Source organism: Olea europaea, unplaced genomic scaffold, assembly GCF_002742605.1.
Source record: "Olea europaea var. sylvestris unplaced genomic scaffold, O_europaea_v1 scaffold2475, whole genome shotgun sequence".
Taxonomy (NCBI): domain Eukaryota; kingdom Viridiplantae; phylum Streptophyta; class Magnoliopsida; order Lamiales; family Oleaceae; genus Olea; species Olea europaea.
This window is the reverse complement of record NW_019242966.1, coordinates 83579-96947: the sequence shown is the minus strand read 5'-3', so window position 1 is coordinate 96947 and position 13369 is coordinate 83579. Positions and strand designations below refer to the sequence as shown.

The 13369-nt window shown below is 33.8% G+C and overlaps 3 protein-coding genes and 1 long non-coding RNA gene across 9 annotated transcripts; 2 read left to right on the top strand and 2 right to left on the bottom strand.

Annotated features, from left to right (window-relative positions):
• The first annotated feature begins 1063 nt into the window (after window positions 1-1063).
• On the top strand, window positions 1064-3743 carry LOC111382340. 6 transcript variants are annotated; one of them, XR_002700491.1, is made up of 6 exons: window positions 1064-1552; window positions 1688-1729; window positions 1888-2376; window positions 3189-3260; window positions 3375-3456; window positions 3598-3743. It is a non-coding gene; the product is annotated as an uncharacterized LOC111382340 (long non-coding RNA). The 6 variants fall into 6 exon arrangements; XR_002700489.1 differs by having other exon boundaries at window positions 1688-2376; XR_002700492.1 differs by having other exon boundaries at window positions 1064-1729; window positions 2125-2376.
• A 2985-nt stretch (window positions 3744-6728) lies between these two features.
• Window positions 6729-8376, bottom strand: LOC111382339 (ABC transporter C family member 4-like). Its single transcript, XM_023006278.1, has 4 exons — window positions 7947-8376; window positions 7643-7706; window positions 7312-7551; window positions 6729-7107 (listed from the first exon to the last, which is right to left on the bottom strand). The coding sequence occupies exons 1-4, from the start codon at window positions 8322-8324 to the stop codon at window positions 7007-7009; spliced, it is 783 nt and encodes a 260-aa protein (XP_022862046.1). The 5' UTR covers window positions 8325-8376; the 3' UTR covers window positions 6729-7006.
• On the top strand, window positions 8323-9457 carry LOC111382346 (squamosa promoter-binding-like protein 6). Its single transcript, XM_023006288.1, has 3 exons — window positions 8323-8328; window positions 8368-8505; window positions 8811-9457. Exons 1-3 carry the CDS (start codon window positions 8323-8325, stop codon window positions 8931-8933), a joined length of 267 nt encoding a protein of 88 aa, XP_022862056.1. The 3' UTR covers window positions 8934-9457.
• A 2147-nt stretch (window positions 9458-11604) lies between these two features.
• On the bottom strand, window positions 11605-13174 carry LOC111382345 (ABC transporter C family member 4-like; the record flags this gene model as incomplete). The annotated part of the gene is made up of 4 exons (XM_023006285.1): window positions 11605-12003; window positions 12209-12448; window positions 12540-12603; window positions 12845-13174. Coding segments are annotated over 4 exons (735 nt in total), but the record flags the coding sequence as incomplete, so codon positions are not given.
• Window positions 13175-13369: the final 195 nt, after the last annotated feature.

The following is a 13369-nucleotide window of genomic DNA, read 5'->3' as shown; positions in this document are numbered from 1 at the left end:
TTAAAAAAGAGCCATGAAGAAGAAAAAGAAATTGCAGAATGTCCAGATCAGAAAGAAAAAGATGAAGCCAGTAACTCCAGACTTTCAGATGAAGACGAAGATCCACATGAAGAAGGATACAATAATTCAAATAGTGGAATGTCATTTTCATCAGTGGCACGTCATAATCTCAGTACATAATCAGATCCTCAATAATGCAGAACAAGACAAAAGTGATGGAAGAAAAGAAGGAAAAGCTGAAGATTCTTATCACAATACTATAGATCTTTTGATTATTTTCAAAAAAGATGTCAGAAACTTTTAGAATTTTAAGCAAATTAGTGAAAATTTCAAGATTCCTAAACTATAGACTTTTAGACTTTTGTAAAAGTAGGAAATTTTCTTTCCACTTGTTAGACTTATCCTGAATTAGCCAGAAGTTTTTCGGTGAAACGTGTGCTCTTTTCAAGGATATTTTAGACTTTTTGCTCCCAAGAATTTTTCTATTTAAAGAACAAGTTTCATTTGGTTTAGGCAGAAGTTTACAACCTGTGTACTCTCTGCTATCCAAAAACCTTTTGAAACATTTCTCAGAAAAATTCTCAATCCAAAAAATCATTGTATAGCTGAATCATCCTTGTGAATACTTAAGGTATTATTGTATTTCTTTAAGTTTATTTTAGAACTTTAGGGACTTCCCGAAAGGGAAATCCTTAGTTGTAAATCTTTTTAAAAGATGAATTTATAAATCTCTGATTTATGTTTTATTAGTTTATGTTCATATTTTTGTATTTATGTTTTAAGTAAATATCTGTTATGTTTATCATTTCATCCTATGCATATAATAAAAGTATAACTTGATTTCTAGAAGCCATACTATTTTTAGGTTAATCCCGAGTAACCCAGATGAATGAAAACTTTTGGCCGGAGTGAACCTTTTTGATGTTTTCTAGAGATGATGGGGAAAGGGAAAAAATTAATCTAAAAATTTTATAAGAGAGTGCCACGGGTAACCTTATAAAAAGAAATCAGGTTCAAGTTTATATGTCATAGGTGGTGAAAATTTAAATAAAAAAAAAAAGAAAAAAAAAGGGGATTTATACACGATTCTTAAGAAAGATTTATAGAAAACTAAGGAGAGTACTGAGTAGGATTGAAACTATTAAAAGTTAAACAGCCATCTTAAAACAATTTAAGGTATTATTGTATTTCTTTAAGTTTATTTTAATACTATAAATAAAAGAACTCTTAGAATTAGGAGTTATTACAAATATTTATATATATATATATATAATTCTGTATTTTTTTCTCTCACACAAAGTTGCACAAGTATAACAGTTTTAGGGTTTTTAAATTCATCTTTTGTTCTTAAAATTTACTATTTTTATTTAGGGCTTCTACAAACCTCAATTCTCATACTCGCATGTTTTTTCCCCAAACCCTAGCTTGAGAAGAGATGTGATTTTTGGTGACCGACCGACGATTTCGAGCAAGAATAATACTACTGTTCAAAATCCCTACTAGGTTTGCCTTTTTGGAAATCTTGGATAAAAGCAAGCTATCCAAAGTTGAGGTATTTTTGTTTGTAATTTTTTTCCTAATTCTGCTCTCCCTTTTTTTTCTATTGTTGTACTTCATAATTCAATTTTTTATTTTATGCACGAGTCATTTTGAATTGAGAATGGAATATTTCTTCACTTGATTTCAGGATTTTTGGAAGGAATTCTCTACTATAGATTTAACTGCATAGGTCATTTTTCTATATCCATCTATATGTGTACCTTTTAATTTTGCATTGAATTTGTTAATGCCGCAGGAAAAAAAATGAAGTTACTTGTAGGCTTATTTCCTATTATAATAGCATATATGTGGTTGTCATTTATTATTATTATTTTTTTGCATTAGCAGATTGAATATTTTCTTTCATCGTTTAACAACTTCATCTTCAGCCAATGGAAAAATAATAAAAGATGGAGAAAGAATGCATGAGCTCTCTTAAGTAAAATTGGCATATTTGCAGTACGATTGGCAACATTCTATTTGTTGATGGGCTTCCAAATGATTGTACAAGAAGAGAAATAAGTCGTATCCTTGCTATTGTATTGATGTTATTGCTTTTCTTTGTCTCCTTCTATTATTTGTCAGGGTTTGTTTATGTAAACGGTACCTACATTTATTCTACAACATGTTTAGGAATCACTGTCGGTATTATTCTCTGTATATATCCGTGATGCTGGATTTGGGGAGTACGACATTGATGCTGCTTGGCTAGGCAGAAAAAGGACTGCTTTGACTTCACTTTTTGTGGCAAATGTATTTCGAACCAAAGATCTTCATATTGTGATGATGTTCTTGATATTACTGTCGTTGGTAATCATATTTTGCTCATGTTTGACGGTATATTATTTACATTAATTTCTGATGATCCTTTCTTATAGTATTGATTACATTCTATAATCTTTAGATTTATTTTCATTTATGTGACAAAAATCCTACTGCTTTACCTATTGTTAAGTCATGTAGGTCCTTATGATATTTAATTTATGGGAGATAATTTAACAAGGTTACTTGATTTATAAATAGTTGCCCAATGTCATCATAGTTAATTGATAATAAATTACTTCTGATGAATTTTTGTTGATGTAGTTGACTGTACAAAAAGTTATATGTAGTTTTTCTTCATTTTCCTGTTGTTCTACTTAATAGAGAAGCTGTGGTGTTTGAATCTTTTTTTTTTTTTAATATCATCATGAAAAACTTAGAGTTACACTTTACTTCAGCAACTGGTATATTGGTTTTAATGAACAATCATATAAAAACCTGATTTTAATAATTAAGTACCTCCAATTTTTGTTCGACCGAAGGAGACACTGTCCTTTTAATGTCCTGCTCCATCTTTTTGTGTTTTTATGTATATGGTTGGGAATCCAAACCCTCACCAACGTTCGTGGCACCTGAAAACCCTGTTAAAGTAGTGTTGGTGTTTTGCTTAAAAAAAAATAAAGAACTCAAATATGCATCAGAGAAATGGCAACAGCTTCAATTTTTTGAATAGTCATTCTGATTTCAAATGTTTTTTCACGTCATGTCACCAATCAAGCAAAAATGGTTGAAAAGATTAGATTCATTTTCAAGATTACAATGTGTATAAAATAACTATTTGTTTAATGCTCACCGACACCACTCATATGTTAACTGGGGTTTCTCAGGTGATGACAATTTCTGTAGCAATGGATGAATTTACATTAGGGTGCAAAATCAAATAGCATTTGTATTCAATGGTAAGTTTGCATCATTTTATTGGAAAAATCTACTTTCACTCTTCTATTAGCTGAAGAATTCTAAACTTCGCGTAAAGATTGATCTGTTGGAACTTTATTTATACTTCACATCAGATTGTCATAGATACAGCTTTACCTTTCAGCAGCAATAATCACAGTACAATTCTATGGGTCAAATCAATTGCCATGACATCATGTAAGTAATTTTTTTTTCCTTTTCAACTTCAGTACTTGCTATCTACCCCTCCAATATTCAAAATTTATTATGGCATTTCCATTGGACATTTTGTCAAAACTAATGGAGGGATACATTAACTGTTAAACCTTTGTTCTCCAGGTTACTCTGTTCCTTAGAAGGTTGTTATCAGAAATCTTATAGTGAGTTGCTGGAACATGTTGATGGCATTGAGGGGAATGTTCAGTTTCTAAACTTTGCCTATTCTATTTCTGCAGTTACTGGGAGCGGCTTGATCAAGGTTATGTTTATTCAGCTGTTATATATATATATATATATTTTTTTTTTTTTTTTTTAAGTGTATAGTTGCTTTTCATATTTAACACATGCATCAGTTTTGTACATCATCACTTGTATGTCAGGAAAGTTGATAATAAAACATATTAATTGAGACTCATTATTTCTGGCTTCTTGCATTGACTTGATTTTTACCCACAGAAATTTCCATGTTATAGAGCTTGGTTCATTATTCCTACATAATGTGGCATGGTATTTTGTGAGTTTTATTCTTATAATTCCTTTTTATTAATGTTGATTAGATTACAAAATAGTTTAGTTATTTGCAGGTCTTTCGCACTGTTTTTATTGTGGTTTAATGTGATTATCCATAATTAATGCAGAAAATTAGGACTCTGGAGCTAGATGGGAAGATAATTAAGCTTCAAATTGTGAGTTAATTTGACTTAATGACTACTCCATAGTTATGAACATGAGTTAATTTGATCTAATGAATACTGTATCGTTGTGAATTTATAAAAACATGTATATGAATATTATTTTAGCTGTATGTGCTATTCCTTTATGATGGTTTTGCTACCTGTAATATGTGCTTCATGCAAATAAGTATCGGAAAAAGAAATCAACAGCTCTTAGTTACTCTTTTTCTCAAATGATACTACTTGTGTCAAATTGAAATGCTAACAGAAATATTTTATGGCACCTGGATAGTCTTACATAGGTTCAAGTGTAGAAATTAATTTTAAATTATATCTTTACTAATTTCTATGATGTTACGTTCTTCTGCTGATATTTGTTGATTACAGGAGACTTGAGGGGTGGATTGGTCTCTGTTTGATATGGAATGTTAGGATCTAAATTGACAGTCGAGGGATAAAGTTTCTGACGACAATTTCAATAGCTGTGTCTACATACTTTCTGACTGTAGGGAAAATAGCTATATTTGGTGCACACGTCTTATCCGCTAACGAGTTGAGATCAGACTACGACCTCTTTTCCTTAGAAAAAAAAAGGAAATAGTTTATATAATCTAATTTAATTGTCATTCAAAATAGGTCTCATTTTTCATTCAAATACTACATAACCAAATTATGACACTATTACTTACACTACATCACTCACGAAATTTTGCAACAAACTAGAAGGTTATGAGATATTTTACAAAATAGATAAATGTCAGGAGTACCAGGTCAACTATCCTAAATATTGTGCTTGGCTAATAAAATTTTATTACTTTTCAACCAATTCGTAGAACTTTCATCAACTTTTTAATCATACATTTCATCAACTTTTATTAAAAACTTTGTCAAAAATGTCAGTGGATTTTATATAATATCAGTCAAAAGGTTGGAACACTTGGATCCCAACTCAAAGTTGATTTTATATAATATAAGTTGATTTTATATAATGTCAAAAGGTTGGAACACTTGGATCCCAACTCAAAGTTCCCCTTTAACAGTTCAAATACCTCAAGAAGCTCTGTGTTAACCATGATTCGTGTGTCGTCGTAAATAAACTATTAAGACATTCTTTTAGTGGAATAGTGGATGCAAGAGAGCTGCCTTTCTTGAAGTTTGCACTGGCTTTAGTGGAATAGTGGAATAGTAAATAAACCCTAAATATTGTGCTTGGCTGATAAAATTTTATAACTCTTCAATTAATTCATAGAAGTTTCATCAACTTTTCAATCATATATTTCATCAATTTTTATTAAAATTTTTATCAAAAGTGGCAAAAATGTTAGTTTTTAATATGGAATTATTTTCTATGCTATTTTATTTTTTTCTCGATAATTAATAAATCAAGATATGACTACAATTTTGAAAAAGAGTTTTATTTACCTCAACAAATTGACCGCTTCAATGCATTATCATCGGCATCATAAAATAAATCATGGGATGTGCTAAAGGCCCAAAACTGAGTTGTAGGGATGGCAATAGGTCGAACCGAGTCGGCTTAACCCTTTAACCCACGAGCTCGGCTCGGACTCGTGGCAAGCCGAGCTCGGCTCGTTGAACGAGCTCGTGAGCTCACAAGCCACGAGCTCAAGGGCTGAGCCGCTCGAGAGCTCGTGATTTTTTAAAAAAAAATTGTAAATTTGCACATTTTAGACCTTTTTTTAAAAAAAAAATCATTTTTTTTGACGAGCCCACGAGCCGTCGTCAAAATGGCTCGTGGGATTGAGCCCTTGCCCGGCTCCGACTCGTCATTTGACGAGCCCGAACTGCCGACGAGCCGGGCGGTCGAGCCAACGAGCCGTTCGGCCCATTTGACATTCCTACAGAGTTGTACACTGTTATAAATGATGACGGTAGTTTTACACTTTACCATTAATTTTAACTATAAATTTTATGAGATTCATAATTTTTTTTAAATTTTTTTAACACACATTAATCATCTTTTATTAAAATGAGCTTGACCAAGAGAGCCTGATAATTACTTCAATTTTTCTGTTAAAATACTATTTTATTTAAAAAATGCAAAAACAAATTTAATGGTTCATGTGGAGTTTGGGTTTCGGGTTTGTGCCCGGTCAAGCTGGCCCGGCCTATTTGATACCCAAATGAGCTTCAGTTTGATGGTCATTATAAAGAGAAATTGGGATAATAATGTCTTAAATAGTGAGCTTTTGTAGAATGTGGTTAAAAAAGTAGAGAAAAGGTTCGAGTTTAAGTGCAAAATATTTTGTTATATGAATGTGTGAATAAAAATGAGTATGAGAAATAAAGAGAGTCTAACAAGAACTAAATTAAATTCAACAGTAACACGGAGTTGCAAACCAGTTAACCGTAAAAGAGGGGTTTTCCCTCTGATTGCATAAGATAAGCGTTTAGCATCTTGCCTTTTTCTTTTTCTTTCGTTAAAGCAAGTTATTGCTTGGAGAATTTTGGATATTACAGGATGAATTATAAGTGCACGTCTGATATAGACTAAAGTACACATAATAAACAAGATTCCGACTACGAGTCCATCATAGGTAAACAAGCCATAGAGGGTATGCATAAATGCGGGTAAAATCTTTGATATTTCCAAATTTTAGAATATAATATCTCGCCATCAAGATCAAATAAGATTCCTCGTAAATATGATGACAAATTAGAATGTATCGGGAAAATGAAAATTTTGGCCAAAGGGTGTTGGGGCTGGGGGAGTACAGGAGGGAACTTCTGTAGTACAGTAATCAGATTCCCCTTTGTGTTCCAATGTTGGCAGAGCAAGTTAAAGCCAATATGGTACCTTGATGACCTCTAGCAATTGTAGGCAGCTAAAGCAATCACAATCCCGACGATCTGTTGGCATACTCCTGAACCAATGCCCCGAATAGTGAGGGCCTCTCGAGCAAACTAGATGGACTATCGAACTCCTTCGCCCATCCTGTAAAAACATAACAATGCAAAAATGCAGTGCATAAGAATCAAAATGGTTATAATCACTAAGATAATACAGTAATAGAGCATTTGCAGTTCTTGGAGCATGGTTTTGGCTAAGCTTAAAAAGTTACTTACGAGGAATAAGCAAGTTCTACAATGGAAAAAAATTGGGAATGATGGTAATAAAGTAACAAAGTGAACAACTGACCGTCATCTATAACCAACACTCTGTCGCAGTCTATAACAGTTGGTATTCTGTGAGCTATAGTAATAATCGTGCAAGCTGAGAATTCCTGACGGATGATTTTCTGAATGATGACATCGGTTTGAGAATCAACGGATGCTGTTGCTTCATCCATAAACAAAACCCTGCTGCGTTTCAGCATGACTCGTCCCAAGCATAGAAGCTGTCTTTGTCCCACACTCCAGTTATCTCCGGAGTCAACCACTGTGAAAGAAATGTGCTGGTACGTGTTAGTTACATAGATATGAATCATTCGTAGAAATTAAAATGAAAACTAATGAAAAATGGTGGGGACCTAAAGCATCGAGTTTTTCAGGTTTTGCTGACACGACATCTTTCAGCTGGCAGCGTTCAAGACTCTAGAATGATACAGAGAAAACAAAGAAACATTAGTCAGTAAAACCAAAAGTAACTCAGTTCTAGACATCATAATAAAGATGGAGTTTATAATGTTATGTATGTATTCCTAATTTCGAGCATCAATGAGCTAGCAAAACTTCGAAAAATGTGAGTCAAACACACAGAGTTATTCACCTTTATCGTGAGAGCTAACAGACATTCCAACATATCATTTACACACTTTATAAATGGAATCATACCTTCCATATTTCATCATCAGAATACAACCCAAGGGGGTCTATATTGCTTCTAACAGTTCCCTCGAAGAGGACAGGTTCCTGAGGGATGATTCCAAAACGAGACCTAAGATCATGAAGGCCGAGCTTGCATATATCGACCCCATCAATTATTATCTTCCCACCATAAGGTTCTACCAACCTAAAGAACACTTGGATCAAAGTCGACTTTCCACTTCCAGTTCGACCAACAACACCAATTTTCTCCCCTCCATGGATGCTGAGAGATATTCCTTTCAATACCAAAGGAGTATTTGGCCGATACCTAACCTGCTCAAATTTACGGCAGTTTTTGTCACAAATAGAGATGCTGAAACATATATCCACCACTCCAGACTGCATGTTTGTCTAAGCTTAAAAATAGAAAACTTTTTTTGAAAGTAAGGAATCCTGCCAAAAAAGTAATTGTTATCAGAAATCTTATAGTGAGTTGCTGGAACATGTTGATGGCATTGAGGGGAATGTTCAGTTTCTAAACTTTGCCTATTCTATTTCTGCAGTTACTGGGAGCGGCTTGATCAAGGTTATGTTTATTCAGCTGTTATATATATATATATATATTTTTTTTTTTTTTTTTTAAGTGTATAGTTGCTTTTCATATTTAACACATGCATCAGTTTTGTACATCATCACTTGTATGTCAGGAAAGTTGATAATAAAACATATTAATTGAGACTCATTATTTCTGGCTTCTTGCATTGACTTGATTTTTACCCACAGAAATTTCCATGTTATAGAGCTTGGTTCATTATTCCTACATAATGTGGCATGGTGGCCATTGAAATTTACATGCTAACTAACCTTGGTATTCTATCTGAAATTATTCAGGTTGAAGGTCATGGTATTAGCAGTAGCTTCTTTCCGGTCATGGTTGCTGAGGACGATGTTTGCACTGAGATCTGTACGTTTGAGAGTGAAATAGAATTGGCTATGACAGATCCATTCCCTTGAGGCACTGAGAAATTAGAAGTACACCAACAAGCCATGGATTACATCCATGATATGGGACTGCTTCTTTTGAGAAATACTTTGATGTCTAGGTTGGAACACTTGGATCCCAACTCAAAGTTCCCTTTTAAACAGTTCAAATACCTCATGAAGTTCTGTGTTGACCATGATTCCTGTGTCTTTGTAAATAAACTCTTAAGACATTCTTTTAGTGGAATAGTGGATGCAAGAGGGCTGCCTTTCTCGAAGTTTGCACTGCAAGAGATTGCCTCCTTCACTGAGTGGGCGAATTTATCGATGAAACAGATTAAGAAGCAAGCAAAAATTATTATAGCTTATTGTTCTTGTTATGACGAGTGTCGTCAAGGGCAAGCTATTTATTCTTTGCCTTACAGAGGCTACAATTTTGTCCTCCCAAAAGGACTTTGACATATTTATTTTCTGATTTCCTCCATATTTGCAGTAGAGAAACAAAATTTCCAATATCTAAATTTTTGGTTTTCTATCACAATTTTCATATATATGCATTTGTTCTTCATATCAGCTGATGATAATTTTGTATGTTAAATACTCTCTTCGCTTTCCAAAAACTTATTCTATGTACATCTCTCTCGTGAATTCTAAATACTTAACACACTAATATTACTTCATACAAATTAAAATTCATATATATATATAACTGTTTTAATCAATATGCACCTTTTAAACAAATTCGAGTCATGGATGCAATTAATTTTTTTTAAATTTTCTTCTTTCGTAGTTTCGCTATTTACTAGGAAAAAGGATGAAAATATTGTATTCCGTAATGTTAGTAATTTAAGAAATTTTGCAACAAACTAGAAGGTTATATGAGATATTTTACAAAATAGATAAATGTCAGGAGTACCAGGTCAACTATCCTAAATATTGTGCTTGGCTAATAAAATTTTATTACTTTTCAACCAATTCATAGAACTTTCATCAACTTTTTAATCATACATTTCATCAACTTTTATTAAAAACTTTGTTAAAAATGTCAGTGGATTTTATATAATATCAGTCAAAAGGTTGGAACACTTGGATCCCAACTCAAAGTTGATTTTATATAATATAAGTTGATTTTATATAATGTCAAAAGGTTGGAACACTAGGATCCCAACTCAAAGTTCCTCTTTAACAGTTCAAATACCTCAAGAAGCTCTGTGTTAACCATGATTCGTGTGTCGTCGTAAATAAACTACTAAGACATTCTTTTAGTGGAATAGTGGATGCAAGAGAGCTGCCTTTCTTGAAGTTTGCACTGGCTTTAGTGGAATAGTGGAATAGTAAATAAACCCTAAATATTGTGCTTGGCTGATAAAATTTTATAACTCTTCAATTAATTCATAGAAGTTTCATCAACTTTTCAATCATATATTTCATCAATTTTTATTAAAATTTTTATCAAAAGTGGCAAAAATGTTAGTTTTTAATATGGAATTATTTTCTATGCTATTTTATTTTTTTTCTCGATAATTAATAAATCAAGATATGACTACAATTTTGAAAAAGAGTTTTATTTACCTCAACAAATTGTCTGCTTCAATGCATTATCATCGGCATCATAAAATAAATCATGGGATGTGCTAAAGGCCCAAAACTGAGTTGTAGGGATGTCGAACCGAGTAGGCTTAACCCTTTAACCCACGAGCTCGGCTCGGACTCGTGGCAAGCCGAGCTCGGCTCGTTGAACGAGCTCGTGAGCTCACAAGCCACGAGCTCAAGGGCTGAGCCGCTCGAGAGCTCGTGATTTTTAAAAAAAAAAAAATTGTAAATTTGCACATTTTAGACCTTTTTTTTAAAAAAAAAAATCATATTTTTTGACGAGCCCACGAGCCGTCGTCAAAATGGCTCATGGGATTGAGCCCTTGCCCGGCTCCGACTCGTCATTTGACGAGCCCGAACTGCCGACGAGCCGGGCGGTCGAGCCAACGAGCCGTTCGGCCCATTTGACATTCCTACAGAGTTGTACACTGTTATAAATGATGACGGTAGTTTTACACTTTACCATTAATTTTAACTATAAATTTTATGAGATTCATAATTTTTTTTAAAATTTTTTAACGCACATTAATCATCTTTTATTAAAATGAGCTTGACCAAGAGAGCCTGATAATTACTTCAATTTTTCTGTTAAAATACTATTTTATTTAAAAAATGCAAAAACAAATTTAACGGTTCATGTGGAGTTTGGGTTTCGGGTTTGTGCCCGGTCAAGCTGGCCCGGCCTATTTGATACCCAAATGAGCTTCAGTTTGATGGTCATTATAAAGAGAAATTGGGATAATAATGTCTTAAATAGTGAGCTTTTGTAGAATGTGGTTAAAAAAGTAGAGAAAAGGTTCGAGTTTAAATGCAAAATATTTTGTTATATGAATGTGTGAATAAAAATGAGTATGAAAAATAAAGAGAGTCTAACAAGAACTAAATTAAATTCAACAGTAACACGGAGTTGCAAACCAGTTAACCGTAAAAGAGGGGTTTTCCCTCTGATTGCATAAGATGAGCGTTTAGCATCTTGCCTTTTTCTTTTTCTTTCGTTAAAGCAAGTTATTGCTTGGAGAATTTTGGATATTACAGGATGAATTATAAGTGCACGTCTGATATAGACTAAAGTACACATAATAAACAAGATTCCGACTACGAGTCCATCTTAGATAAACAAGCCATAGAGGGTATGCATAAATGCGGGTAAAATCTTTGATATTTCCAAATTTTAGAATATAATATCCCGCCATCAAGATTAAATAAGATTCCTCGTAAATATGATGACAAATTAGAATGTATCGGGAAAATGAAAATTTTGGCCAAAGGGTGTTGGGGCTGGGGGAGTACAGGAGGGAACTTCTGTAGCACAGTAATCAGATTCCCCTTTGTGTTCCAATGTTGGCAGAGCAAGTTAAAGCCAATATGGTACCTTGATGACCTCTAGCAATTGTAGGCAGCTAAAGCAATCACAATCCCGACGATCTGTTGGCATACTCTTGAACCAATGCCCCGAATAGTGAGGGCCTCTCGAGCAAACTAGATGGACTATCGAACTCCTTCGCCCATCCTGTAAAAACATAACAATGCAAAAATGCAGTGCATAAGAATCAAAATGGTTATAATCACTAAGATAATACAGTAATAGAGCATTTGCAGTTCTTGGAGCATGGTTTTGGCTAAGCTTAAAAAGTTTACTTACGAGGAATAAGCAAGTTCTAAAATGGAAAAAAATTGGGAATGATAGTAATAAAGTAACAAAGTGAACTACTGACCGTCATCTATAACCAACACCCTGTCGCAGTCTATAACGGTTGGTATTCTGTGAGCTATAGTAATAATCGTGCAAGCTGAGAATTCCTGACGGATGATTTTCTGAATGATGACATCAGTTTGAGAATCAACGGATGCTGTTGCTTCATCCATAAACAAAACCCTGCTGCGTTTCAGCATGACTCGTCCCAAGCATAGAAGCTGTCTTTGTCCCACACTCCAGTTATCTCCGGAGTCAACCACTGTGAAAGAAATGTGCTGGTACGTGTTAGTTACATAGATATGAATCATTCGTAGAAATTAAAATGAAAACTAATGAAAAATGGTGGGGACCTAAAGCATCGAGTTTTTCAGGTTTTGCGGACACGACATCTTTCAGCTGGCAGCGTTCAAGACTCTAGAATGATACAGAGAAAACAAAGAAACATTAATCAGTAAAACCAAAAGTAACTCAGTTCTAGACATCATAATAAAGTTGGGAGTTTATAATGTTATGTATGTATTCCTAATTTCGAGCATCAATGAGCTAGCAAAACTTCGAAAAATGTGAGCCAAACACACAGAGTTATTCACCTTTATCGTGAGAGCTTACAGACATTCCAACATATCATTTACACACTTTATAAATGGAATCATACCTTCCATATTTCATCATCAGAATACAACCCGAGGGGGTCTATATTGCTTCTAACAGTTCCCTCAAAGAGGACAGGTTCCTGAGGGATGATTCCAAAACGAGACCTAAGATCATGAAGGCCGAGCTTGCATATATCGACCCCATCAATTATTATCTTCCCACCATAAGGTTCTACCAACCTAAAGAACACTTGGATCAAAGTCGACTTTCCACTTCCAGTTCGACCAACAACACCAATTTTCTCCCCTCCATGGATGCTGAGAGATATTCCTTTCAATACCAAAGGAGTATTTGGCCGATACCTAACCTGCTCAAATTTACGGCAGTTTTGTCACAAATAGAGATGCTGAAACATATATCCACCACTCCAGACTGCATGTTTGTCTAAAAGCTTAAAAATAGAAAACTTTTTTTGAAAGTAAGGAATCCTGCCAAAAAAGATTGATTTTGTACTGAAACTCCAAAAACAAGTTAAATATCAAATCATGGAACTGGTTTATATCCTCGACAGAAGATTTAAGAACAA

Coding starts and splice junctions, on each gene's coding strand:
- LOC111382339 (XM_023006278.1), bottom strand. CDS start 8,324: ATGCAGTCTGGAGTGGTGGATATATGTTTCAGCATCTCTATTTGTGAC. Junction 7,552..7,642: donor TGAAAAACTCGATGCTTTAG/GTCCCCACCATT, acceptor TTTCTTTCACAG/TGGTTGACTCCGGAGATAAC. Junction 7,108..7,311: donor AGTGTTGGTTATAGATGACG/GTCAGTTGTTCA, acceptor ATGTTTTTACAG/GATGGGCGAAGGAGTTCGAT.
- LOC111382346 (XM_023006288.1), top strand. Junction 8,506..8,810: donor CTGGGAGCGGCTTGATCAAG/GTTATGTTTATT, acceptor GAAATTATTCAG/GTTGAAGGTCATGGTATTAG.